Source organism: Eretmochelys imbricata, chromosome 5 (assembly GCF_965152235.1).
Source record: "Eretmochelys imbricata isolate rEreImb1 chromosome 5, rEreImb1.hap1, whole genome shotgun sequence".
NCBI classification, from domain to species: domain Eukaryota; kingdom Metazoa; phylum Chordata; order Testudines; family Cheloniidae; genus Eretmochelys; species Eretmochelys imbricata.
This window is the reverse complement of record NC_135576.1, coordinates 90652807-90678189: the sequence shown is the minus strand read 5'-3', so window position 1 is coordinate 90678189 and position 25383 is coordinate 90652807. Positions and strand designations below refer to the sequence as shown.

Sequence of the window (25383 nt, the reverse complement as noted above, 5' to 3'; positions counted from 1 at the left end):
TACACACTGTAAAGAGAGTGGTCACTTTGGATGGGCTATTACCAGCAGGAGAGTGAGTTTGGGGGGGGGGGGCGGGGGGTGAGAAAACCTGGATTTGTGCTGGAAATGGCCCAACTTGATTATCATACACATTGTAAGGAGAGTGATCACTTTAGATAAGCTATTACGAGCAGAAGCGTGGGGTGGGAGGAGGTATTGTTTCATGGTCTCTGTGTATATAATGTCTTCTGCAGTTTCCACAGTATGCATCCGATGAAGTGAGCTGTAGCTCACGAAAACTTATGCTCAAATAAATTGGTTAGTCTCTAAGGTGCCACAAGTACTCCTTTTCTTTTTACCAATTAAGTAGTAACTGGTCACAAACTGACACAGCAACATCCATAGACTTTAAAAGAGAAAAAAAGACTATAAGAACAGGGTGCTTGGCCATGGGACTTTGGTTTCATCTTGCCACACTCGAGGAGCACTGGATCACAACTGACAGAGCCCTGCTCCCCTCTACAACCAATCTGGCTGGCCACTAGATTGATCCATACTCTGGACTGGTAACTATAAACATCAACTGGCAGGAGAGACACAGAGAGAGCCTGTGTGTGATTGAAAAGCATAGGCTAACTGTTGTATTCTCAATAAATATACTGTGCTGCCTTCTTCCCTATAAAGATCCTGTGTGCTTCTTATAAGCATAACACAGGAGCATCATTTCGGGAAAATTGAAGGCTTGTGGGACGATGCGTCAAGAACAGAGTTTTACATGTGGTTACGTTACAGCCTTCAAAGTCTGGGAAGGAGGGAGGGAGGAGAGGAGAGGAGAGGAGAGCACAGTACATATAGACCCGCGGGGGGAGCAGCAAACTCACTCGCCCAGGTGCAAAGAAGAAGGAGGCCGGCCAGGGTCCGAGCCGGACCGCACCGTGCAGGAGTCCCACTCCTCACCCCTCCTCCCCCAGTCACACCCCCCCTCTCCGTCCGTCCCCTGTTCATAGTAAACTAAGCTCCCCAAAGGCAGTTTATTGGGTTTGCGCATGAGCAACCGCAGGCTGCACCCCGCCCACGCCGGTCCTCCTGGGAGGTGGAGGCTTGTGCACGCATGCGTTAGAACCTGCTCGTGAAATGCCGCCCTGCCAGGAGCGCGGGGTGATTTTGCGCATGCGCAGCAGCAGGGCTGAGCTCCGAACGAAGGGGGTGCCTTGGCTGGTTGCTGCGCGAGACGGAGGCAACGGGCACGGTGAGGTGACAGGGCCGTGACCCGCACAGGGCCCCGCGCGGCCCCTAGAGGTGAAGCCCCCTGTCCGGCGTGGGAGGGGCCACTCGTGGGCTGGGCTGGGCCGGGCTTGGGCGCGCGTGTGGTACGGAGTCCCTCGCAGGCCTGCCTGCTGGGGCCCCCGCCAGGCCAGCCGCTGTCCCCTGCCGCGGCCGCTGCGGCGCCTGGCCTGCGAGCTGCCCGCGCGGGGCCGACAGGGCCAGGGCCGGGTCACTGGGGTGCCGGCGGAGGCGCCTGCGTTCATCCCCACCGCTGGCAGTGCTACCCCCCGTGGTGTTCTCCCATTGGGAACTGCAGCAACTTGGCGCTGGTGTCACGGGTGACCAGCCAAGGGAAAAACAATCGGCCTCTGTATCTCCTGTTCGCTTCTGTAAGGAAGATCTGGTTTCATTTATTTATTTTAACAGTTCCCCCGCTCTCCCCCCCACTATTCTCTGCCCCCCACGATTGTTGGAGAACTAGTGAAATGGTGGCAGCACCAAAGCTGGAGAGGGAAGGCTGAGCATAAGAACTGCTGTACTGGGTCAGACCAAAGGTCCATCAAGTGATCCATCCCCTGTCACCCAATCCCAGCTTCTGACAAACAGAGGCTAGGGACACCATTCCTGTCCATCCTGGCTAGTAGCCATGGATGGACCTATCTTCCATGAATCTAACTAGGTCCCTTTTGAACCTTCACAGCAACCTCTGGCAAGGAGTTCCAGAGGTTGACAGTGCTTTGGCTGAAAAAATACTTTCTTGTGTTTGTTTTAAACCTGCTACCCATTAATTTCATTTGGTGCCCCCTTGTTCTTGTATTATGAGAAGGAGTAAATAACACTTCCTTATTTACTTTGTCTATGCCACTCATGATTTTATAGACCTCTATCATGTCCCCCCCCTTAGTCACCTCTTTTCCAAGCTGAAAAGTCCTAGTCTTATTAATCGCTTCTCATACGGAAGCCGTTCTATACCCCTAATCATTTGTTGTTGCCCTTTTCTGAACCTTTTCCAATTCCAATATACCTTTTTTGAGATGGGGTGACCTCATCTGCATGCAGTATTCCAGGTGGGAGCGTACCATGGATTTATATAGAGGCAACATGATATTTTCTGTCTTACCTATCCTGTTCTTGATGATTCCCAACATTCTGTTTGCTTTTTTGACTGCCGCTACACATTGAGTGGATGATTTCAGAGAACTATCCACAATGACTCCAAGATCTTTCTTGAGTGGTAACAGCTAATTTAGACCCCATCATTGTATATGTATAGTTAGGATTATGTTTTTCAATGTGCATTACTTTGCATTTATCAACATTAAATTTCATCTGCCATTTTGTTGCCCAGTCACCTAGTTTTGTGAGATCCTTTTGTCATTCTTCACAGTCTGCCTGGGACTTAACTATCTTGAGTAGTTTTGTATCATCTGCAAATTTTGCCATCTCACTGTTAACCCCTTTTTTCAGATCGTTTATGAATATGTTAAATAGGACTGGGCTCAGTACAGATCCCACTATTTACCTCTCTCCATTCTGAAAACTGACCATTTATTCCTACCCTTTGTTTCCTATCTTTCAACCAGTTACCAATCCATGAGAGAAGCTTCTCTCTTATCCCACGACTGCTTATTTTGCTTAAGAGCCTTTGGTGAGGGACCTTGTCAAAGGCTTTCTGAAAATCTAAATACACTATAACCACTGGATCTCCTTTGTCCGCATGCTTGTTGACCCCCTCAAAGAATTCTAGTAGATTGGTAAGGCCTGATTTCCCTTTACGAAAACCACATTGACTATTTCCCAACAAATTATGTTCATCTATGTGTCTGACAATTTTGTTCTTCATGATAGTTTCAACCAGTTTGCCCTGTACTGAAGTGAGGCTTACAGGCCTGTAGTTGCCAGGGTCACCTCTGGAGCCCTTTTTAAAAATTGGCGTCACATTAGCTGTCCTCCAGTCATTTGATACAGAAGCTGATTTAAATGATAGGTTACAGATGACAGTAGTCCTGCAATTTCACATTTGAGTTCCTTCAGAACTCTTGGGTGAATACCATCAAGTCTTGGAGACTTATTACTGTTTAGTTTATCAGTTTGTTCCAAAACCTCCTCTAATGACACCTCAATTTGGGACAGTTCCTCAGATCTGTCACCCAAAAAGAATGGCTCAGGTTTGGGAATCTCCCTCACGTCCTCAACAATGAAGACCGATTCAAAGAATTAATTTAGTTTCTCCGCAATGGCCTTATCGACTTTGAGTGCTCCTTTAGCATCTTGATCATTCAGTGGTCCCACTAGTTGTTTAGCAGGCTTTCTGCTTCTGATGTATTTAAAAAAATATTTGCTATTACTTTTGGAGTCTTTGGCTAGCTGTTCTTCAAATTCTTTTTTGGTCTTTCTAATTATATTTTTACACTTCATTTCCAGAGTTTATGCTCTTTTCTATTTTCCTCATTAGGATTTATCTTCCACTTTTTAAAGGATGCCTTTTTGCCTCTCACTGCTTCTTTTACTTTGTTGTTTAACCACAGTGGCTCTTTTTTGGTTCTCTTATTATGTTTTTTAAATTGGGATATACATTTAAGTTGAGCCTCTATTACGGTGTCTTTAAAAGTTTCCATGCAGCTTGCAGGAATTTTGCTTTTGGTACTGTACCTTATAATTTCTGTTTCACTAACCTCCTCATTTTTGTGTAGTTCCCCTTTCTGAAATTAAATGCTACGGTGTTGGGCTGCTGTGGAGTTTTCCCTGCCACAGGGATGTTAAATTTAATTATATTATGGTCATTATTACTAAGTGGTCCAGCTGTATTCACTTCTTGGACCTGATCCTGTGGTCCACTTAGGGCTAAATCAAGAATTGCCTCTCCTCTTGTGGGTTCCAGGACTAGCTGCTCCAAGAAGCAGTCATTTAAGGTGTCAAGAAACTTTATCTCAACATCCCTTCCTGAGGTGATGTATACCCAGTCAATATGGGGATAGTTGAAATCCCCCATTATTATTATTGAGTTTTTTTATTTTAATAGCCTCTCTAATCTCCCTGAGCATTTCAGAGTCACTAACACCATCCTGGTCAGGTGGTCTGTAATATAGCCCTACTGCTATATTCTTATTTTTCAAGCTTGGAATTACTATCCATAGAGATTCTATAGTACAATTTAGTTCATTTAAGATTTCTAGTTCATTTGATTGCGCTTTCTTTCACATACAACCTGTTCTGTCCTTCTGATATATTTTGTACCCAGCTATTACTGTGTCCAATGATTATCCTCATTCCACCAAGTTTCTGTGATGCCTGTTAGATCAATATCCTAATTTAATACTAGGCACTCTAGTTCACCCATCTTATTATTTAGACTTCTAGCATTGGTATATAAGCATTTTAAAAACTTGTCATTTTTTGGCTGTCCCCTATTGCATGACATAATGGAATGGGACTTTTTTTCATTTGTCTGTTTCTCATCAGATCCTCCTGTATTTTATCATTTTCCATCCTCTCCTCCTTATTAGGACATAGCAATCGAAAGGGGAAGGGGCTTTTAAACTACCTGTTTTAAAACTCTTGAATTTTGGTTCTTAGGTGACTAACATTATTTACGGGACATCTTCACTAAATGTCCAGCGTAGCTTTTAACTGAGGGATGTTAGTGCTGAGAATCATCCATACCTCTCAGAGGAACTCCAGCAAAACCAGGGAAGACTAGGCTTGACATTTCTGATATATCTAAAGTAAAACAAGCAAAGAAGTAGGGAGGAAGCCTACAGGCCTTTTCAGACACAAGACTAATATTTTAATTCATTCTTAATAGGTTACCTTTTATGATGCACAGTTTAAAAATATTTGAGTCTGAATGTGCTTGCAAGTTACACTAAGATTACTATTACTGCAAAAGTGACTTACTTTGTACACCTGACTGTGTTCCGTTTGTAGTCAGTTTCACAGATTCTTCTTGTTTTTGGTCTTTCGCATAGCAATGAGAGAGAGAGAGATATTTTTGCTTATTACAAAACTTCAAAAATTAAATGTTTAATACCCAAAATTCCTTTAAGCTTTTTTAAAAAATTGATTGTCTTTCAGGTTGAGTATGTAACTTTATTAATGGTTGTCCAGTCAAGGAGTAGTGATATTAACATTTTGCAGTCCTGGTTTTTGAGTTTATATAGTAAAATCTATTCAGGGGAAATTTTGAAAGAGATAACATCCTTTTTAAAGGAGTTGTCAAATTATGGGCTGTTGAATCTTCAATGTTGCCCTTTGAATTTACATCTGACTAGTTCATTTTTTTTCCTTATGCAAGATAAGCATTGGTTCCCATTAAATACTTTCTATAGTTTATTCTTGATCTATGATTTGTATTTATAGGTACAATATTATGGTTATGAAAGCTTCAGTAGAAGATGATGATTCAGGATGGGAGCTCAATATACCTGACAAGATGGAAAAGGGTAATACAAACTGGATCGATATTACCCAGGAATTTGAAGAGGCCTGTAGAGGTAAGTTGTACTTCTTAGACTCTTAAGGATTCCAATTTTTAAGAAGCCCAACCATAATTCTTGAAGTTGCCTTCTAGTCTAAGGCTCCACTCCTGCAATGAGCTCAGTACGGGTAGACTCCATTGACTTTATTGGAAGTATGCAGATTCAAGAGTCTGCCTGTGTCAAGTTTATAGTGGGATTGGGGTCCATGAGATGAGCAACCCTCTTCAGAAGATATAAACCTCCTTCCTTTTTTCAGGCTGCTTTCCTCCTTATGGTTTTTCTCATTCTGTTAAAAGAACAGGAGTACTTGTGGCATCTTAGAGACAAATTTATTTGAGCATAAGCTTTCGTGGGCTACAGCCCACTTCATTGGGTGGCATGCATCCGATGAAGTGGACTATAGCCCATGAAAGCTTGTGCTCAAATAAATTTGTTTGTCTCTAAGGTGCCACAAGTACTCCTGTTCTTTTTGCGGATACAGACTAACACGGCTGCTACTGGGAAATCTTGTTTATCCATACTGGACCTGTCTCCTGTTTTCCTGGAACTGTCAAATTTATCTAGATTGAACACAGCCCTGTATCCTAGAAATTGACTGTCCAGTGCTGATTTTTATTCATTTCTGCAATTGAATCAAAACTGATAAGTTTCTCATGAGAGGTAATAAGTTCAGGTTATTGGGAGAAAAATACTTTCAGTTACTGTTAAGATTGCTACTCAGAGTTAATTTGCCTTGTGCGTAATTTTTAAACTGACCCTTGGTGCAACATTAAATCAAAAATAACTTTCTACCAGTATGTTACACACATTATTTTGCATGCACCGTATGAGGATTTCCTTACTAATCTAGAAGGGGGATCCTCAAATGCTGTCTTAGACCAATTTTAAGTTCCCTTTGAATTGTTGGAATGGCACAAAGGGAGTGCCTTGGGTGATGGCATTGAGCAGGTGGTGTCACATTTCATGGTAACTATGCCTGTATTTCCTCTCTTAGTCCACCAAGGGTACTCCCAGCCATCACTCCTCTTGGGAGGAGACATGTGTCTCTTTCCCTCCTGATTGGGATGTTAGGGCTGCACAGCTCCCTGATTTACACTGATATATTTCCAGCAAGCCAGACTGCCTAAACAGGCCAGCATCTGTGCTTTGCTTTCTCTCCAATGGCTATGAACAGTGTAATTGCCGGCAGTTACAAGTTACCACACAATTCTTTCTAAGCAAGCACATTTATTTTTAAGGTAAAACCATTACAAGTAAAACATATTAAAAATAATAAAAGAACCTACATGCATGCTAAAAAGCTTACCAAAAGTCACCCCAACTCCACCCTTGAGCTCTAGTAGGTCAGTCTTTGAAAATCCACAACTGGGTTTTCTCCATTGTTACAAGTTCATGACTATCTCAGATTCCTAACCAACAGGTCAGCCTGTTTCTTTATACAGCTCAGGCCTTTGATCTCCAACCTCTGGGAACAGATAATCAGCAATCACCCTCTTTTCAGGGTGTAAAGGTTTTTGCATAACCGGAGGTAGGAATGTACATTAATCTCTCCTTAGGCTTTTCCCTGGAAATGCACTTACTGTCCTCAGAGTCCATTTTTGTCTGGTATATTTTCAGTATAGTCCTTTGGACCCCCACGTCTCACATCACATCCGTTCCCTAGAGAGGTTACGTACAATCCAGACCACAATTATATATGAACTTTGCATTTAATGCAATGGATCCCAAAGTTACTTAAACTTAATTCAATAAGGTTTTGTGAGGATATTTGCAGGAAATTGCCATTATCTGTCTCTGACACTTCCAAGGGGCACCCTGGTTGTGAGGCACCTCGCTACCGCCTGTACTTAGTGTGTGGAAGTCTTGTCTGTGCCTTCTGTTGTTCAGCTCCCTGACTCCATCAGCCTCTGGCAACACAAAGCACTATCCTTCAAGTCTCCAGAGGCCTCGCTGTCTCTGTACAGGTTAGAGATAGCCACACACCAACCCCCAAGTTCTGCAAGCGTTCCTCTGGAGTGCCCAGCTCCAGTTCCACTGAACATTCACAGAACTGTCAGAATCTATGCTTCCAAAGGAATAGCATGCACCAGCTTACAAGATTCCCAGCATTTTGAGTTAAGAATGGCTGAGATCCCCTTTTCATAAAATCAGTCTTACTGGCAACCTGTCTTCACAGATTGAAAGATGCCAGAACACCTCTCTGCTCCCATAGATAGACCAGACCTTTGACCGTCACTTGAAAACATGATTTTCCCATCGCTCCTGCACTGTTTACCTCTTCTTGTTAGTTTCCTTCTATAGTCTCTGTCAGATCTTCATTAGCATTTGCCTCTTTGTGGTAATAGATTTCTACTGTGAGGTTCACCAAGGAGTTGTTGTCTCCCACCACCTATCTTGAGAAGTTTGTCTCTAGGCACACTACCATAGAGTATCCTGCCTTTAGCTGCAAGGTTTAGAAACATGATTTGCAACATATATTCCTAACTCCTCATGTTTTTTCTATACATATAGCTCACAATGATTATGATGACCTGTGTGACATAGGCTTTCGTTGGCAACCTTACATGACATTCTTTTGGTGAATCCAGGGGACCCATCTATCCCTGTGTCCTCTGCCAGTTGCATTAAGAGATCTTTACGTCACGCTGTCACATTTGGTATTATATTTTGCCTTCAGCATCATAATATACATCAAAGAGCAACAATGCATGCCTTTCTTCTGTATCTCCTTCTTTTGTAAGGTAAAGCCTGTTTAGCAAGTCGAGCAAGCTGTTTGGTTAAATATCTGTGATGAGCTGCTTTAGAGTAATATCCAAATTAATGATTTGTCCTGTTGTGTTCCTTCTAGAATTGAAGTTGGGAGAACTGCTTCATGACAAGCTGTGAGTATCCCATTGGGATATAATTTTTGAGATGGGAGTAATATATATTAGTATTTAGTGACCAACAAGATACTTAGTCTTTCTGATTTTGTCCTTATATGCAATCTTTTTATACTTTTTGTAGGAGTGCTTTCTGATTTTCTGGTCATAAAAGAGCTCCTGGTGGAGCAATATTGGCCTCTTACTAGTCTTCCTATATTTCCTTTGCATCAGAATAATTTGCAGTTGTGCCTTTAATATTGTCTCCTTGAGAAACTGACAGCTCTTCTGAAGTCCTCCTTCCCTTAGATTTTCTTCTCATGGACCTTACTTAGGAAATCTGAGTTTGTTAAAGTCTGATATTTTTTCTTTAAGTTTTCTTTATTCTGCTGCTCTCACTCCTTTGTTTCCTTAAAATCATGAAATTTATCATTTAAAATGTCACTGTCATTTTAACATAAATAATGGGTAATATATAGTTTAAGGATGACAGGATTGAGGTTTGGATTCAGCAAAGCACTTGAATGAACATGTGCTTAGATTCCACTGATGTCAAAATCACTTCCATGAAACTTTCAACCATTTGAGTATTTTTATCTTGTCAGAAAAATATTTTTCAGGTGTTAATACCATGTTAACAAAGATAACATTATTAGTCAAATGTATATCAGATGCTTCAAAAATTATACATCAAATCATTAAAGTCAGTAGGAAGTAAGCATCAGCCTACATTTTGCAGCAGTATTTTGTGTGGCTTCTACTTTCTGAAGGCTGTGCACCAGGCTTGCTGAGTAGATTATATGCCAAAGTTGAGGCCTTGCCTGTTGTTTTCCATATACCAGCTTTAACCTGAATGTTATCTTACACATTTATTAGCAGGATTAACCATTATGACAGCAACAGAATATAGTGTCAGAAACTGGATTGTTTCTGCATGATTTTTATTAAACTGTTTAAAAATAAAACTGAGGCTTAAAACATGAATTCTGTATTTCTTGTTTGTCGGGGTAGAAACGTAAATGTTTTCTCTGGTTGTGGCATAATCAAGACCAGTTTGTTTTAGTTAAAATCAGTTAAAGCTATCAGATATACCTAATGGTCGGTCTCTAAGGGGACGATATGTATTATGAGTTCTGTCTCTGTGTGTGTGTGTGAAGGTACATACACGTAGGCACAGATACTTAGTAATTGGGTATTTGGCTAAAGAAGTGCTCTTCAGTTTAAAATAAATCCCAGGATTTTCAAGAGGACTTGAGACTCCATAAAAATTAGGTCCTTATAAGGTTCCTCAGATTGGGCACCTAACATCACTAGTCACTCTTGACAGTCTTAGCTAGTGTGTTGACAAATGGCAAGCTCAAAACACATCACTTGTCAGTGTCTCAGTATTTAATAGTTTGATACTGGTGCCTGATGATAGTGTGTGGAAATCCATTGCTTTGTGCAAATTAAATGATTGTATACTAAGTGTTTGTTGCTTTTCATTGTTGTCCTTAGTTTTGGTCTTTTTGAAGCCATGTCTGCTATTGAAATGATGGATCCCAAGATGGATGCTGGCATGATTGGAAACCAAGTTAATCGAAAGGTTCTTAACTTTGAGCAAGCTATCAAGGTTGGTGTCCCTTCCTTCCTTCCTTCCTTCCTTCCTTCCTTTTCTCCTTTTTATTGTCTGTTAATGCTGCCTTAAAAAAGAAAAGAAAAGTAGAGTTTTAGTAAATCATAGCTATGCACAACTTCAACAATCACATCAATGACCTATGTAGAGTGAATGTTTCAACATTTAATAGAGAACGTGTATTATGATATTTTCCCTTCAGATATTTTCAGAAAAAATAACATGCCTTAGAATTTGAAGCCCTATTCATCTACAGAATAAGTACAATACAGATAACTGCAATATAAGTTTCCCCATGCTTCCCAATTGTATGCTTCTGAGATGAAGATTTATTAGATTATCTAGTCCTTTCTGCTGAAAGGATATTTCAGTCTCCTTGCCCATTCAGTACTTGGTCTCTCTACTGATATTGTAAATTGACACTGGATTTGATAATGTGGATTCCTGTTCACTAGGAACTGGATGGAGGCCAAGTAATTTAACAAAGGCCGTGGAGCAGCACTCTGATGATGATCTTTCACTACTGATGTCCTCAAATTGAACTGATGAAGTAAAATTGAAAGATTCTGCATCCATCTTGTGGTATTCAGTCACCATAGTTAGATAAGAAAAAGCAAACATTTTGAAAGAGTCAAAAGAGAAGCAGCTCTAAGAATACCTTCCTGATTTTTCAAAATGTGGATTTGGGTGCATTGAACAAATGGCTTCCTAACTGGTAAGGTATCATCTTTTAGGCTTTGATCCTGCAGTCAGTGGAGCTCTCTGCAGGCATTTGCACGCATGAAGTTTCTTATAAGACTGGCCCTTGTTTATTAATCCAGTTTTTGCATCTATGGTGCATATTTTTAAATGTTAGTTTAACCAGTTTTATAACTTCTACAGGCTGCTTAATGATGCTAGAATGAAACTGCTGAGATATATTTGTCTATTTCTACCTATCAGTGTGACTTTTTTTGTAATGTGCTCATCACCATGATATCTACTGCAAAAATCTTCATAATTCCAAAGGCGTGGTTTCCACAGTCATGAATAGGGCCCTACCAAATTCACAGTCCATTTTTGTAAATTTCGTGATCATAGTATTTTAAAAATTTTGAATTTCATTATTTCAGATGTTTAAATCTCAAATTTCACAGCGTTGTAACAAAGCATGAATATTTATTGAAAAATAGCAAAATACAAACGTAAAGCCCTTAAGTCAGCACTTCTGAAGCTGGGGGGTCCCGACCCAGAAGGGGGTTGCAGAACTATTGTGTGTGCGGGCGTTGGGGGATGTAATGGTATTGCCACCATTACTTCTGCACTGGCTTCCGAACTGGATAGCTGGAGGACGGCAGCTGCTGGCTGGGTGCTGAGCTCTGAAGGCAGCATCGCTACCAGGAGCAGTGCAGCCTTCAGAGCTGGATTCCCAGCCAGCAGCTGCTGTTCTCCAGCCACCCAGCTCTGAATGCAATGCCAACAGCAGCACTAGCACAGAAGTAAGGGTGGCAATACCGTACTATGCAACACTTCTGCGCTGCTGCTGGCAGCAGCACTGCATTCAGACCTGGAAGCTGCCGCTCTCTGGCCACCCAACTCTGAAGGCAGCACAGAAGTAAGAGCAGCAATACTTCAACTCCTTTACAGTAGGCTTGAGACCCCCCTTTTCAGTCGGGTTCCCTAGTTTGAGAAACACAGTGTACATGTATAAATACTTTTACCCTACATAATAAAAGAGTATAGGGTAAAAGTACACAAAAGACTAGTGACACGTTTTTCATTGCTATTAATTTTATAGGGTCCTAGATCAACAAAACCAACCAAATACAAATATCATGGTTGATGAACTTTTAAAATTAAATTAATGTTGTATTCTTTAAAATTCCCTTTCTGCTGTGCAAAGAATGATGTATCTATTGTTTGTATAATCTATCGCTTTCACGTGTTTTTTTCTTTTTAAGGATGGCATCATTAAAATTAAAGATCTATCTTTACCTCAGATGATTGGGATAATGGATACTTGTTTTTGCTGCTTGGTAAGAATTTGCTCCTTTTAATGTTGTTTTAATACTTTCAAAACTGGAGTTTAAGTGATTAAGAAAAAGATGTAGGCTTCCTTGGTAAAGAAGGATTTTAGGGTAAATTGATCCATTGAGCAGACACATATTTACATACTGTATGTTTAAATTTGCTGTAACCATTAGTAGTTGGAGTGATAGTTCAGTAATTAGGGTCTCAAGAAACTTTGTGTTCTAAAAGAACCATTAGTTCAAAAAAAAATCTGGGATTTTGACTATGAAGTACTAGAGAGAGATTATAGAATCTTATTTACATTAGGAAATCTGATCAAATCCTATATATTTTCATTGTGGTTTCTTTACAATACAGATCTTTATATGCATAAGAGGTGATAAAGATATGTTAAAGGAGATGTGCAAATTTATTTTTAATTGAATGTGTAAACATGTATGTGCTAAATGCCACAAAATAATTTTTAAAGGTATATTGGACATGTTTTAAACCGAAACTCTACTGTATTTCATAGTCTATGAAGATATTGAAGGACGTGCCTAGATTATCGAAGCTTTCTCTCTGTTCTCATTTACATCAGTTTCATGTTGTTATACCAGGAGGTCATGGAAAGGAAGCTATGTTTAGACTTGAAATTGTAGAATACTAATATATTTTAGCAGCAAACTACAGTTGTGACTTCTTTCTTATGTAATGGAACATTAGAGGAATACATGTATAGTATGTAATTCACGTCCAGTGACAAGCTTACTTCCATAATTCTTTTACTGGGAACTTTGTAGAGGTAGCTTGTTCAACAAGTAAGGTGGTGCATAATACTCTAGTGTGTGTCCCCTTTCCTTCCTTTGATCTCCACCTCCACTTCCATAGCCAACAAATGAAGAGATGTTGATAGGTGTCAGATATCCTCATTTGGTCCTTTTTGCTGGATGGAAGGTTGGCACGATATGGAGTCTCTTTGAGGACTGATTTAGACAGGGTAAAATAGAAAAGGAATGGGAATATAAAAAAATGCAGACTCAAAAATAAAGTATGTACTTTTATTTTCTTTCTAGATAACATGGTTGGAAGGTCATTCCTTGGCACAAACAGTGTTTACTTGCCTATATATACATAATCCAGACTTCATAGAAGATCCTGCCATGAAGGCTTTTGCTCTGGGGATCCTAAAAATCTGTGATATTGCCAGAGAAAAAGTAAATAAAGCTGCAGTTTTTGAAGAGGTATGTTTCAATATGACCTGTGATTACAATATGTATAGCACCATAATTATTCATGGTGCTTTACAGAAATTAAAAAATGGCTTGAAGAGTGAAGTTTAGGACTACATTATTGTAGAATGGTCTGGGAGAGTGGCTAATTTTCTTGAACAGAATATCACTGGTCACCTAATTTCTCTTACACTTTTTCCTGAATTCATTATTTGCTTTCTATGTGGTAGAATACGTGAGTGAGCAAATAAGAATGCTTTTATTCATAAACAGCTTATATATGAACAGAAAAGATGGCATAGGTCAGTAGAAAATTATTAATGCGGAGATTGCCTGCTATTGAAACCAGATGTTTTTGATCATTAGGATTTTTTTGTTTAGCTTTGAATTTTCTGCCCAGGATAAAGAGACAATGTGCTACACGCCTTCCCTTCCCCCCAGTATTGTACTGGGAGTCAGGAGATCTTGTCCTCTGCTCTGTGATTATTTTCCAGTCTGTTAATGGTTTTAATATTCACTTCTTTTTAAAGTGCTTTGAGATTTATGGATGGAAAGTACTATAGAAGAATAGTACTGTTAATATAATATATATTAAAAACTGAACAAGCTTGTAGGAATCTATACCACAAATATTAAACCGCCTCCTGAAATTCCCATTGGTTGCTGTGAAAGACTATAACTGCAATTTTGCATTGGGTGCAGAAATTTAGAAAAAAGTGTAGTTATTGCTGCTGTACTTCAAACATATGTTTTGGCTGAAAGCACCTAATTGTTCCATTTTACATTTAGGAAGATTTTCAGTCCATGACCTATGGGTTTAAAATGGCTAATAGTGTGACAGATCTTCGAGTTACAGGTAAAATTCAGAACTTTGCGGAAAAGAAAAGTCCTGAAATTTTCATGCTTTCAGTTCAGAGATCCATTTAAAAATGTGAATAAAATATGAGCCATTTCCATTATTATGTACATTTTTTTTCTTCCCATATATTCTGGTCAGAAATTTTCAATATGCATAACTAAAATTTAAAAAATGCTTAAACTGGAATTTTCTAATTTGGCTTGTTTGTAAAATCTGATTGACATTAATGTAAATAAATTTTGAAAAAAAAAATGGTGAGGTAGTTTTAAAGCTGTGGGTATTTAAAGTCAGAATTTTGCATTTATGTGCATTATTTTTGCTGTTCTTTCAGTTGACCTGCATGTAGAGCTGGGGTTCTCAAACTTCATTGCACCAGGACCACTTTCTGACAACAAAGTTACTATATGACGTGGGGGTGGGAGGGAGAGGGATGGAGCCAAGCCCCACCACCCTGGGTGGGGATGGAGCTCAGGCTTCAGCTTCAGCCATGGGTCCTAGCAAAACTAATGCCGGCCCTGGCGACCCCATTAAAAGGAGGTCGCGTCCCACTTTGGGGTCCCGACCAACAGTTTGAGAACCGTTGATGTAGAGCAGGGGTCTCCAACACGGTGCCTGCGGGCACCATGGCGCCTGCCGGGGCATTTTTGTGCACCCACAGATCACCCCACCGCCGAAATGCCGCCGAGAAGCGTTGCCGTTTCTCGGCACCATTTCGGCGGCAACGCTTCTTCCCGCTGCTACTTTTTGTGGCTGCATTTCGGCGGCAATGTGCTATTCCCACAAGAAAGGTTGGGGACCACTGTTGTAGAGAGATTGAGAAAACTTAAGGCATTAAGACAACTTCTTAGTTTTGGATCAATCTGAAAACTCTGAGATGCCTAGAATTTAAGATTGGCTGAGTTCCAGATTTAACCTTTGTCAAGCCAAATAGCTTCATGTTATATTGCAAAGCTCCATTTGTAAAGAAACATTCTTAATGACAACAAATAAATAATTTTCATGCAAGGAACTAGCTTTAATGCAATGATGAGGTTGAGAAGTCAAACTCTTGTTTTGACAATAACTTAAGTGGAAATTAAAACTCTTGAGAGAACATTAGTCTTCTCCAAACGTGCAGTTATTTAGTTAGCTTCTAACAAACAGACATTGGGTGATCTTAACCGTGAATTTCCACAATCTCAATTGAGCACCTGCTCCCTCCTAACTTCCGTGCACATCTGTTGCACCGTAGTTAAGGTGGAGACTTTTGGAGTTTGAAACCTGCAGCTTTGGACATCTTAAATCCTTCATTTACGTAGGGTTTTTTTGTACACTTGTAGATCTGTGGAGTTCACGAATTTGTTTTTCTGTAAATATTCCCAGCATCTGCATGCCTCTGATGTATGTGTTACCTAACTATTGGTCCAGTTCCTAAAAAATACATATTCTTAGATTTAAATTTTGGCAACACAGATTACTGAAATTGCATTTGCTTTTGGTGAGTTGTCCTCTGTGTGGTCCAAAAAATCAGACACTGAGAGGAAAGGTAGAGAGAGTTCCTTCTTTGGAACAGCTGGAGATAGAGAATGGGTAGGTTCAGATTTGTCAAACATTTATTAGTCACAGACTGATACAAAAGCTGGAGCTACGGTTCAGAGACAGCACCTTAATAAGCATTCTAGCATCATCCCTTTCTTAAAAGCTGAGGGTAGGAGTTAGACTTCTCGCAGGTAGCTAATGTCACCAGTAGGGCTTCTTTGGTGGTGAACTTTGGCCAATAGGTGCTTTTAAATATTTCAGATTTTGAATTAAGCTCACAACTCTCCTCACTCTTTGTTGTATGTGTGCATCTGAGTTTAATCAGAATAATTCATTGTTTTTTAAAAATGTCACTTTTCCAGGCATGCTAAAAGATGTAGAAGATGACATGCAGCGAAGAGTAAAGGTAATTTTTCTTTAGCTTCCTACTTTTTTATCTGTTATATGTTGAATAGACTTCAAAGAATACGGTTTCCTTTTAGACAAGTTATATAACATATTACAAATTTTTAAGGAACATTACTGTCATCGTATGTCATTTCCCCCCAGTAATAGTGTCCTCTGGAGGAGAATTGAAATTTTTTTTTGTATGCCTATTTTTGCTTAAGACACTAGCAGACTGTCTATAGCTGTCTATAGCTATAGGATTCAGAATGTTGTTCCCTAGTACAGACAAGGTTTGTAGGTTTTCAAGTAGGAATAGAAAGGATAGTCTGGTGTAGGAAGTCTGGTCTACTAGGCTGGACTGAGACTTGGTAACCTGGATTTAATTCCTGTTTCAGCTGCAAAATTACTGTGTGACTGTAGAAAGTCACTCAGTCTACCCTGTGCCTCAGTTTGTCAGCTGTGAATGGGGGGATACTGTTTCTCTACTCATGGAGGGGAGGGGTGTAAGGATAGGCTTTATTAATGATTGTGGATCGCTCAGATCATATGGCAATATGGGTCATATAAATACCTGTAAAGATATTTAAAGTCAATTTCAAATGCCTTCTAACCTCAGATGAGAACTGATGTTAATCTTATCTGATTTCAGAAATATCCAAACAAATTTAATGTTTTTACCTCCTATATCTAAGTTATTTTCTAAACAATGGCATCACCTTTTTGCAATTTTATTAATACATCGTGTTTCTAACTCCTTCAATTTTAGAGCACTCGAAGTCGACAAGGAGAAGAGAGAGATCCAGAAGTTGAACTTGAAGTAATGAACCTTTTACAATTTTTTGCTGGACTGTATAAAATAGTTCATATTACTTAGATAAATGTTTTCAATAACTAATTTATAGAATTTGTCCTAAAATAGGAAAACCTGATCTAACATAAATCTTTAAGAAAATAGGGAAGAATTCACTTCGCTGTAATAGCTGCATGGTAGCACTTAAAACGTTAAGTTTGAATGAATGGTACCAGCTTAAGAAGTAGCTGTCCACCAAACTTCCTGGTCTCACACAAGGTGTGTTTGTGTTTTCCTCTTCTGTGTTGGAAGGATGTTGGAGACTATTGGTGCCATAATGTCATCAGTTCACTTCTTCAGAAACAGAAATTACTTTGAAGATAACTAGGCCAAAAAAGTTGCAAATAGAGTTGGAAGGCAGATACTTTCTACTCTCAAAATAGATAGATAGTATGTCTATAAGAGCTGTTTATAAAATCTTGCATTTAGTTAAATAAATGCCAAATCTTATTTTTTTGAAGAGTTGGCACTTTTTCCTAATTTTTGGTACTTTTTATTTTGTTGTAGCATCAGCAGTGCTTAGCAGTATTCAGCAGAGTGAAGTTTACCCGTGTACTACTGACAGTTCTTATCGCCTTCACCAAAAAAGAGGTACAAATACTCGATATTTCTGCACTTAGTCTGTGATCCTGTGAAATGTTCGGGTTTTTTTTGTTTGTTTTTCATTTTGGAGAGCAAAAAATTGTCATAGAGAATTTCTTACTCCAGGAGCTCACCTCCCTGCAGCAGCACCATCAACTTGGGGGCATGGGTGAACTCTTAAGAGTAGCAGCCCACTTTCCACCAGCACCAATATATTCCTTCTTAGTTCTTAGGAAGTTATAGGGCCTTGCACAGAAATATGCTGTTGATCAGGTAATAACAAAACAAACAAACCTGTTGATGAGCCTGGAAAATTCTCTTTAAGCAAATAGAACCTGAAAGATAAGGTTTCCAGGAAGACTATCATTAACAGGTGACTAGTAATTTTTTGTGGGAAATCATGATGGATTTTCCCTTTTTGAGGTTCTGAATTTCTATCCAGGCTTCATTGGTGGTTGGGAGAGGAAGGGGTCAGCGTCAGGGCTGTGCACCAGTCTACCAGCTTTAATGAGCTTGAGAATTCCATGGGATGGATTGGGGGTGGGGTGGAAAAATCACCCTTTTTAGGGCTGAGAGATAGAATTGGGGTAGGCTGGATGAGACTAAGAGTTGTGTTTTTATTTCCCTCAGATTTGTCTGGTTTTGTTACTTTTTGCAGTGGAGGGAGGTAACATGCTCTTGCGTGCTCTCCTGGAGTTCCCTACTTAAGTATTTAGCTGCACCAGCTACGCCCTGAACAGCATAAAAGAGCCTTAAACTTAGTGAAAATCAGGTGCAAGTATTTTAAAGATGCAGAGGAGGCTAGAGCACTTATGGAGGAAATTGCACTCTGAATTTAATTAGTGGCAGTATAAATAATAGCGTTCGCTCTTACGTCAGGGCTGTGATAGATAGATAGATCCACAGCCAAATCCTGATTTTCAGAACTGTTATGGGTGACTGCTCACAAACTGGGCCATTCGTTCACATGTGGTCAAATATTTCTCACTTTAAATTCTTCATTTAGTTCGTGGTCAAGATTGATTGATTGCATTTGGGGTCTGCTTTGCAGCCTGTTTTGTAGCAGATCTGTGTTAATGCATTGTGTCAAGTATCAGAGGGGTAGCCGTTTTACTCTGTATCCACAAAAACATCGAGTAGTCTGGTGGAACCTTAAAGACTAACAGATTTATTTGGGCATCAACTTCAGTGGGTAAAAAACCCACTTCTTCAGATGCATGGAGTGAAAATTACAGATCGTTACAGTGTAATTTTCACTCCATGCATCTGAAGAAGTGGGTTTTCTACCCACGAAAGCTTATGCCCAAATAAATCTGTTTAATTTTTAAGGTGACACTGGACTCTTCATTGGTCTTTAAGGCATTGTGTTTGTTAAGACAAAGCTACAGAAAGTGAATATTTATCTTGCACTGTTTTTTATTAATATCAGTTTCTGGCCTGGTTAAGTTTCTATCAGACTATTTTTCTGTCTGAGTTTTTATAAGTCTCTTCTAAAACAGCATATTTAAATTTTACTTGTAAATATTTATCTTGTATCAAGGACAATTAACCCAGATTTTTTAAAACTGAGCATTTATGTTCCCAGCAAGCAGTTTAAACACATGCTCAATAGTCCTAATAAAATAGGTGTAGATCTAAAATGTCAGAACATTGTGTATTTCAGTAGATTATAAATCATTACCTTCTAATCAGCAATTTGGCATCAGGATTTTCTAACATTTTGAAGCAGTTTTATGGTACTTAAGGATCCATTAACATAGAACATTTAAGGACTCCTTATTTTCTAATGAGAGGGATATATTTCCGCCAAGAGAAACTATCACTGTTGCAAGAGTGCTTCCCTTATAAACTGACAAAACTCAGAACATAGAGAATGTGCTTCTGACACATACTGGCTTATCAGTGAAGTCTCACTGATTAAGGGTTATCTAGAGGTTGTACAAGCGATACATTGGATGGATACATTAAAACCTATTGGATCAAAAATGTAGTGTGTTCTTTTTAAAAAAAAAAAAAAATCCCATATATCTGGGTTCCGATTCTTGGGAAGGTTACAGAATTTGCTTTCGTACAGATTTAGGTCACGAAGCATGTGAAAATGTTCTGTTATATTTTCCAGACAAGTGCAGTTGCAGAAGCTCAGAAACTAATGACTCAAGCAGCTGACCTGCTTTCTGCCATCCACAACTCATTACATCATGGTATCCAGGCTCAGAATGATACTACAAAAGGAGGTAAGCATCAGGATTAGTAGTTCTCTCCTGCCTGGAACGTAGTGTCCTTGTGACAGGCTGGGCCTTCTCTAGGCCACTCTCAGGCAGTTTTAGAGTCTCTTCGCCTTCCAAAGTCCTTTCCCACTTGGGAACCATACTGCAGCCTTTCCAGGTGCTCTGGTGTTCCTTTAAAAATTTGGTTTGTTTATGGTGGTCTGGCATGGCTGGACACTGGGCTGAGATTTATTTTCAACCCCTACCCTGCGGTGATGAGCTTGTCCTGGATCTAAGTCGTTGGGAGCAGCGGACTCTTGTCAGCTGTTTTTTCTCTCAGCGGCTCTGTAGCAAGAATCAGCTACTTCTGAGGCACTGCTAACTATCATAGAATCCTAAAACGGTAGGACTGGAAGAGACTACAATAGGTCATCTACTCCAGTCCCCTGCACTATGACAGGAGGACTAAGTATTATCTAGACCATTCCTGGCAGCTGTTTGTCTAACCTATTCTGAAAAACCTCCAATGATGGAGATTCCACGACCTCCATAGATAATTTGTTCCAATGCTTAAATATCCTTACAGTTAGGAAGTTTTCCTAACGTCTAACCTACGTCTCCCTTGCTGCAATTTATACCCATTACTTCTTGTCCTGTCCTCAGTGGTTAAGGAGAACCATTTATCACCCTCCTCTTTATAATAACCTTTTATGTACTTGAAGACAGTTTTCATGTCCCCCGTCAGTCTTCTCTTCTCCAGACTAAACTAACTCAATTTTTTCAATCTTCCCTCATAGGTCATGTTTTCTAGACCTTTAATCATTTTTGTTGCTCTTCTCTGGACTTTCTCCAATTTGTCCACATCATTCCTGAAATGTGGCATCCAGAACTGGACACAGTACTCCAGTTGAAGCCTTATCAGGTTACATAAGAAGTCTGGCAGAGCTAGGAACTGAACCCAGATTCTCAGGTGTCCAAGCACATGCCTTGACCACAAGACTAGACCTTTCTACTTCTCTTGTAGCACAACTAAATAATTACCTGAGGGATCACCTCCCTTCCTGGTCAGATAAGCTGGATCCTCTTTGTTATGAAAGAGATGGCAGTGGCTGGTGGCATGGCATTCTCTATGAGGGCTCAGAGACTCTGGAACTAGCTCTTCCTGCTGCTCCAAGATAGCCAAATTTCCTTTCAGAGTGATAAGATGGATGAGGTAATATCTTTTACACGGCTATAGCTACACAACAAATTTCCTTTCAGGTGTGGTGCAATGACATCTCTTTGGGTTTTTGGAGAGGATTGAGTGTTTGCTTCCCAAAAGGATAATAAAGTAGAAAGGAGTTTTTATAGTGGCTGGCTGAGATCCTGTTTGAATTTCTATTTTAATACTGCTGGAATTTTGTTGTACTACAAAGTATGAGTTAGGGTACCTAGAGCCCATAAGTGTTTATTATTTAAATAAATTTATTACTATATTAAATAAATGTCTGATGGAAATTTATCCAGGCCAAAATGCTGCTGTTTAAGGCAAAAGAAGGGGGCAGCATAGTATAAATTTTGGCTTTTTTTTTTTGGCGGGGGGGGAGCTTTGGCTTAAAACAAGGCCTCAACACAGATCTGCTGCCAAGAAAGACCAGATCCAATTTTTATTTTTCAAGAGAAAGAGGAAGATAAGGGTTTAAACTGTCACTAAACAAAATGTCATTTTGTTGATCCCTTCTGGTTTGTTATAATTCAGGGTGCTTAAGTAGACAAATTGTATTGCTATTTATTCCTTGGCAGAGACAAATATTCTAATAACTACAATAGCACCAGTATTAAGTAAGAAGACATCTCTTCATTTAATGTGGGGTTGGGAAGAAATGATGGAATCCATATAGGATGTTCATAAAATTGCAGGAAAAAACATTTTACATTTTTAATGTGTAGAAAATAAGGATTGCCATTAGTAAGATTTTAAATATAAGCTGTTTGATAAATATTTTTTCTGACCCAGTTCTTAATGGATATATTTTTAAATGATGTTTCTGCTTGTGAGACAATAAGAGAAATTCACTATGGAGAGTCTTAAGGCTTGTCTATACTACCCGCTGGATCGGCAGGCAGCAATCGATCCAGTGGGATCGACCACTGAGCGCTCTCCTGTCAACTCTGTACTCCACCAGAACGAGGAGCGCAAACCGAGTAGATGGGAGAGCATCAGCTGTCGACTGACCGCAGTGAAGACACTGTGTCAGAATTCAGCAGAGTAGGTCTAAGTACGTCGACTTCAGCTACGCTATTCACATAACTGAAGTTGCGTATTTTAGATTGACCCCGCACGGTAGTGTAGACAAGCCCTTTGGCTATGTCTACGCTACTGTGGTAAGTCGACCTATGCTGTACAACTCCAGCTACGTGACTAGCGTAGCTGGAGTCAACGTACCTTAGGTTGAGTTACCACGGGGTCTACACTGCTGGAGGTCAACGGGAGAAACTCTCCCATTGACTTACTTCGCTCTACAGTCGACCCCTGTACTCTACCCCCGACGAGAAGAGTAAACTGCTGTCGATTTGGCAGGTCTTCACTAGACCCACTAAATCGACCGCCGGTGGATCGATCTCAGAGCATCGATCCCAGCTGTAGTGTAGACCTGCAGTTAGACAGACTTTACCTTAGGAGATATTAGGAAAACTGTAGAAGGAACTTATTTGTAATCCCTGTAAAACTGAAGAACCTCTGGGAATAGAGTAGAAACAGTAGGACAATATAAAGTCTTTAAATATCTACACTCCCTGCTCCATTCTTCTAAAGACTTAATCCCTTGATTTTTTTTTTTTTAACTTTCATTTGTATAAGTCAATTTAGTTCATGAACTGACTAGCAATTAGTACACTATGACATGGAAGTATAGGGTTCCTCGTACTGCCAGACAACTTTGTCACGGGCAGGGGGGACCATTTGTAAAAGTGAGATGGTAGCATGGATTCCATTTAATACTAAGCCTCTCTGCTGAGCCTAATGGAAAAGGGCGCTTGTTGGGTGGTGGTTGATTGTTTTTTTGTGATGTATATTATGTCCAAAAGAAGTGGACTGAGACCAATATCTCATATTATGTAGGCCACCAAACAGTGAACAGAGGGTAATGAATGTCAGGCACTACTAATCCTGGTTAAATCTGAACCAACTATTGAACACAGTTTACGCATACTTCATTATGATATCCAGTAACTGAGACCAGAATCTCTGATTCATGTATTTCCCAAACTCAGTTTATTAAAAAATAATGCATTTTTGTTCCTTCCTGCATGTTATAAGATTGTTCTCTTAAATTATTCTAAGCAATTGATTTTTATTTTATTTTTTTTACATTCATGTTGGCAAGCTGAAACGCCTAAATTGTTATCTTGACCACTTACACCAGACCCGCTTCCCAAAATATGCAATAATAATTATATATTTTATGTACTTTGTTTTGCTCCTTTACTTAGTTGTCTATGCAGATGTATATTGTAACTTGAATTCAACTTAAAAAAAAAACACCCCAAAATCCCTTAACCATAAAGTCATATTACTTTTACAGTTCTCTGTTGAATTCTGATAGATGTCTTAGTCAGCTGTCTGAAAAGAGGAAGGGTTTGAAAACTTGTTTTTTGCTTCATGAGAGAAATGTTAATTAAATATTTAGATAATGGGAGCTTGCTAACTTTTATCTTTTTTTTTTTTTTACAAACCATGAGATTTGAAGGAGTCTATCATATGACTCCAGCATTATAGAGACTTGCAAACATTTGCTATTTAGTAATACAAGGAGCAGATTTGCATTTCTGCCAAATGCCACTACTTAACCTGACATAGTACAAAGTAGATGATTAAATGAAGAATGTGAATCATTTGGGTTACATAAAGGCCCTGTTGTGTTCCCCTACCCATGTGAGGACACCCCTCCCTTGTGTATAGGGAAATAATTGAATTTTTTCTCTTTCCCATGGACTATGACAGGGGTTAGCAGATCCAGGAGTGGGCAGACAAATCAGGACCCTGAGGATGAGTTCCTTTTATTAAGTGCACTAAAGGCAGGTCTACACTACCGCTTAAGTTGATCTAACTTACATCACTCAGGGTATGTCTTCACTACCCGCTGGATCGGCGGGCAGCGATCGATCCAGTGGGGATCGATTTATTGCATGTAGTCTAGACGCGATAAATCGGCCCCCGAGCGCTTTCCCATCGACTCCTGTACTCCAGCACCGCGAGAGGCGCAGGCAGAGTCGATGGGGGAGTGGCAGCAGTCTACTCACCACGGTGAAGACACCATGGTAAATCCATCTAAGTACGTCGACTTCAGCTACATTATTCACATAACTGAAGTTGCGTAACTAAGATTGATCCCCACCCCTAGTGTAGACCAAGGCTCGGTGATGTGAAAAAGACACCCTCCTGAGTGATGCAAGTTACAGCGACCCAAGCACTGTCCACACTGGCGTTATGTGCAGCTGCGCCAATGTAGCGCTTCTGGTGTAGACCTGCTCTAAGATATGGGACGATGTTCAAACTATGCAGCTAGTTTGTAGAAAGGTAAGTACTTTTAACTTGTAAAACTGCTTTTACTAGGGTGCATTTTTAATAATGAATCTTATGATAGTTGTAATAATTGAGTAATTAGTATAGTAATCTAAATATAATTCAGTTTAATTTACAAGAGAAAATTGTTTATTTTAATTTTTGGAATAGCTTCCTTTCATAACCAGCATGCCTTATGAAACACTTAATTTGGATAAATGAATGGTTTGTTTTATACTTGGAAGTTTAAAAAAAGTTCAGAAAACGCAAATCACATAAAATCCTCCTTCTGTCTTTTTTTTTTTTTTTTAAAGATCATCCTATTATGATGGGTTTTGAGCCCCTTGTTAACCAGAGGTTGCTCCCTCCAACTTTTCCTCGATATGCAAAAATAATTAAAAGGGAAGAAATGGTCAACTATTTTTCGAAACTTATAGACAGAATAAAAACTGTATGTGAAGTGGTCAACTTAACTAATTTGCACTGTATACTGGTGAGTGTGAATACTGCTTATTATCTTTATGTAAATAGAGATAAGATCTTATCATCTAGCTCTTTCAAAAAAGGAATGATTTCATATATATGTTTGTTATTGTTCATAGAACAGAGGTTGGTTGTTTAAAACTTCAATTTTTCCCTCCTTTGTAAAACCCTCTTAGAAGTTTGAAATTACATTTCTTCCTGCTACTTACTACTTTTCCTTTTAGCAAATATATTTTTTTTTCCCCTCTCCTATTCCTTTGCTCTCCATCTCTTGTTAAATCATAATTACAGATAATGATGGAGCACAGTAGGACTAATTAACTTGTCTTCCTGTTCTAATTGGAAAGAAAGCTGCATCTATAGCAGCAGAACACAATATAGTCCTTATAGCAAGGGTGGGCAAACTTTTTGGCCTGGGAGCCACATCTAGGTATGGAAATTGTATGGCGGGCCATGAATGCTCACGAAATTGGGGGTAAGGGTGTGGGAGGGGGTGAGGGCTCTGGGAGGGGGCCAGAAATGAGGAGTTCAGGG

At 39.6% G+C, this 25383-nt stretch overlaps 1 protein-coding gene across 2 annotated transcripts in view; it reads left to right on the top strand.

Moving 5' to 3' along the window:
* The first annotated feature begins 1121 nt into the window (after positions 1 to 1121).
* The window catches only part of NAA35 (N-alpha-acetyltransferase 35, NatC auxiliary subunit), a 42222-nt gene continuing 17960 nt past the window's right edge, over positions 1122 to 25383 (top strand). Inside the window, exons 1-12 of one of the 2 annotated variants that reach the window (XM_077817506.1) lie at positions 1122 to 1228; positions 5605 to 5738; positions 8572 to 8605; positions 10082 to 10196; positions 12140 to 12214; positions 13265 to 13432; positions 14210 to 14276; positions 16160 to 16203; positions 16951 to 17001; positions 17542 to 17625; positions 19736 to 19850; positions 24681 to 24859. In XM_077817506.1, coding sequence (XP_077673632.1) covers positions 5615 to 5738; positions 8572 to 8605; positions 10082 to 10196; positions 12140 to 12214; positions 13265 to 13432; positions 14210 to 14276; positions 16160 to 16203; positions 16951 to 17001; positions 17542 to 17625; positions 19736 to 19850; positions 24681 to 24859 — 1056 coding nt within the window. In that variant the 5' untranslated portion in view covers positions 1122 to 1228; positions 5605 to 5614. Of the gene's footprint in view, positions 1279 to 5604; positions 5739 to 8571; positions 8606 to 10081; positions 10197 to 12139; positions 12215 to 13264; positions 13433 to 14209; positions 14277 to 16159; positions 16204 to 16950; positions 17002 to 17541; positions 17626 to 19735; positions 19851 to 24680; positions 24860 to 25383 lie in introns of both variants that reach the window. The other variant, XM_077817507.1, reaches the window with a different exon arrangement.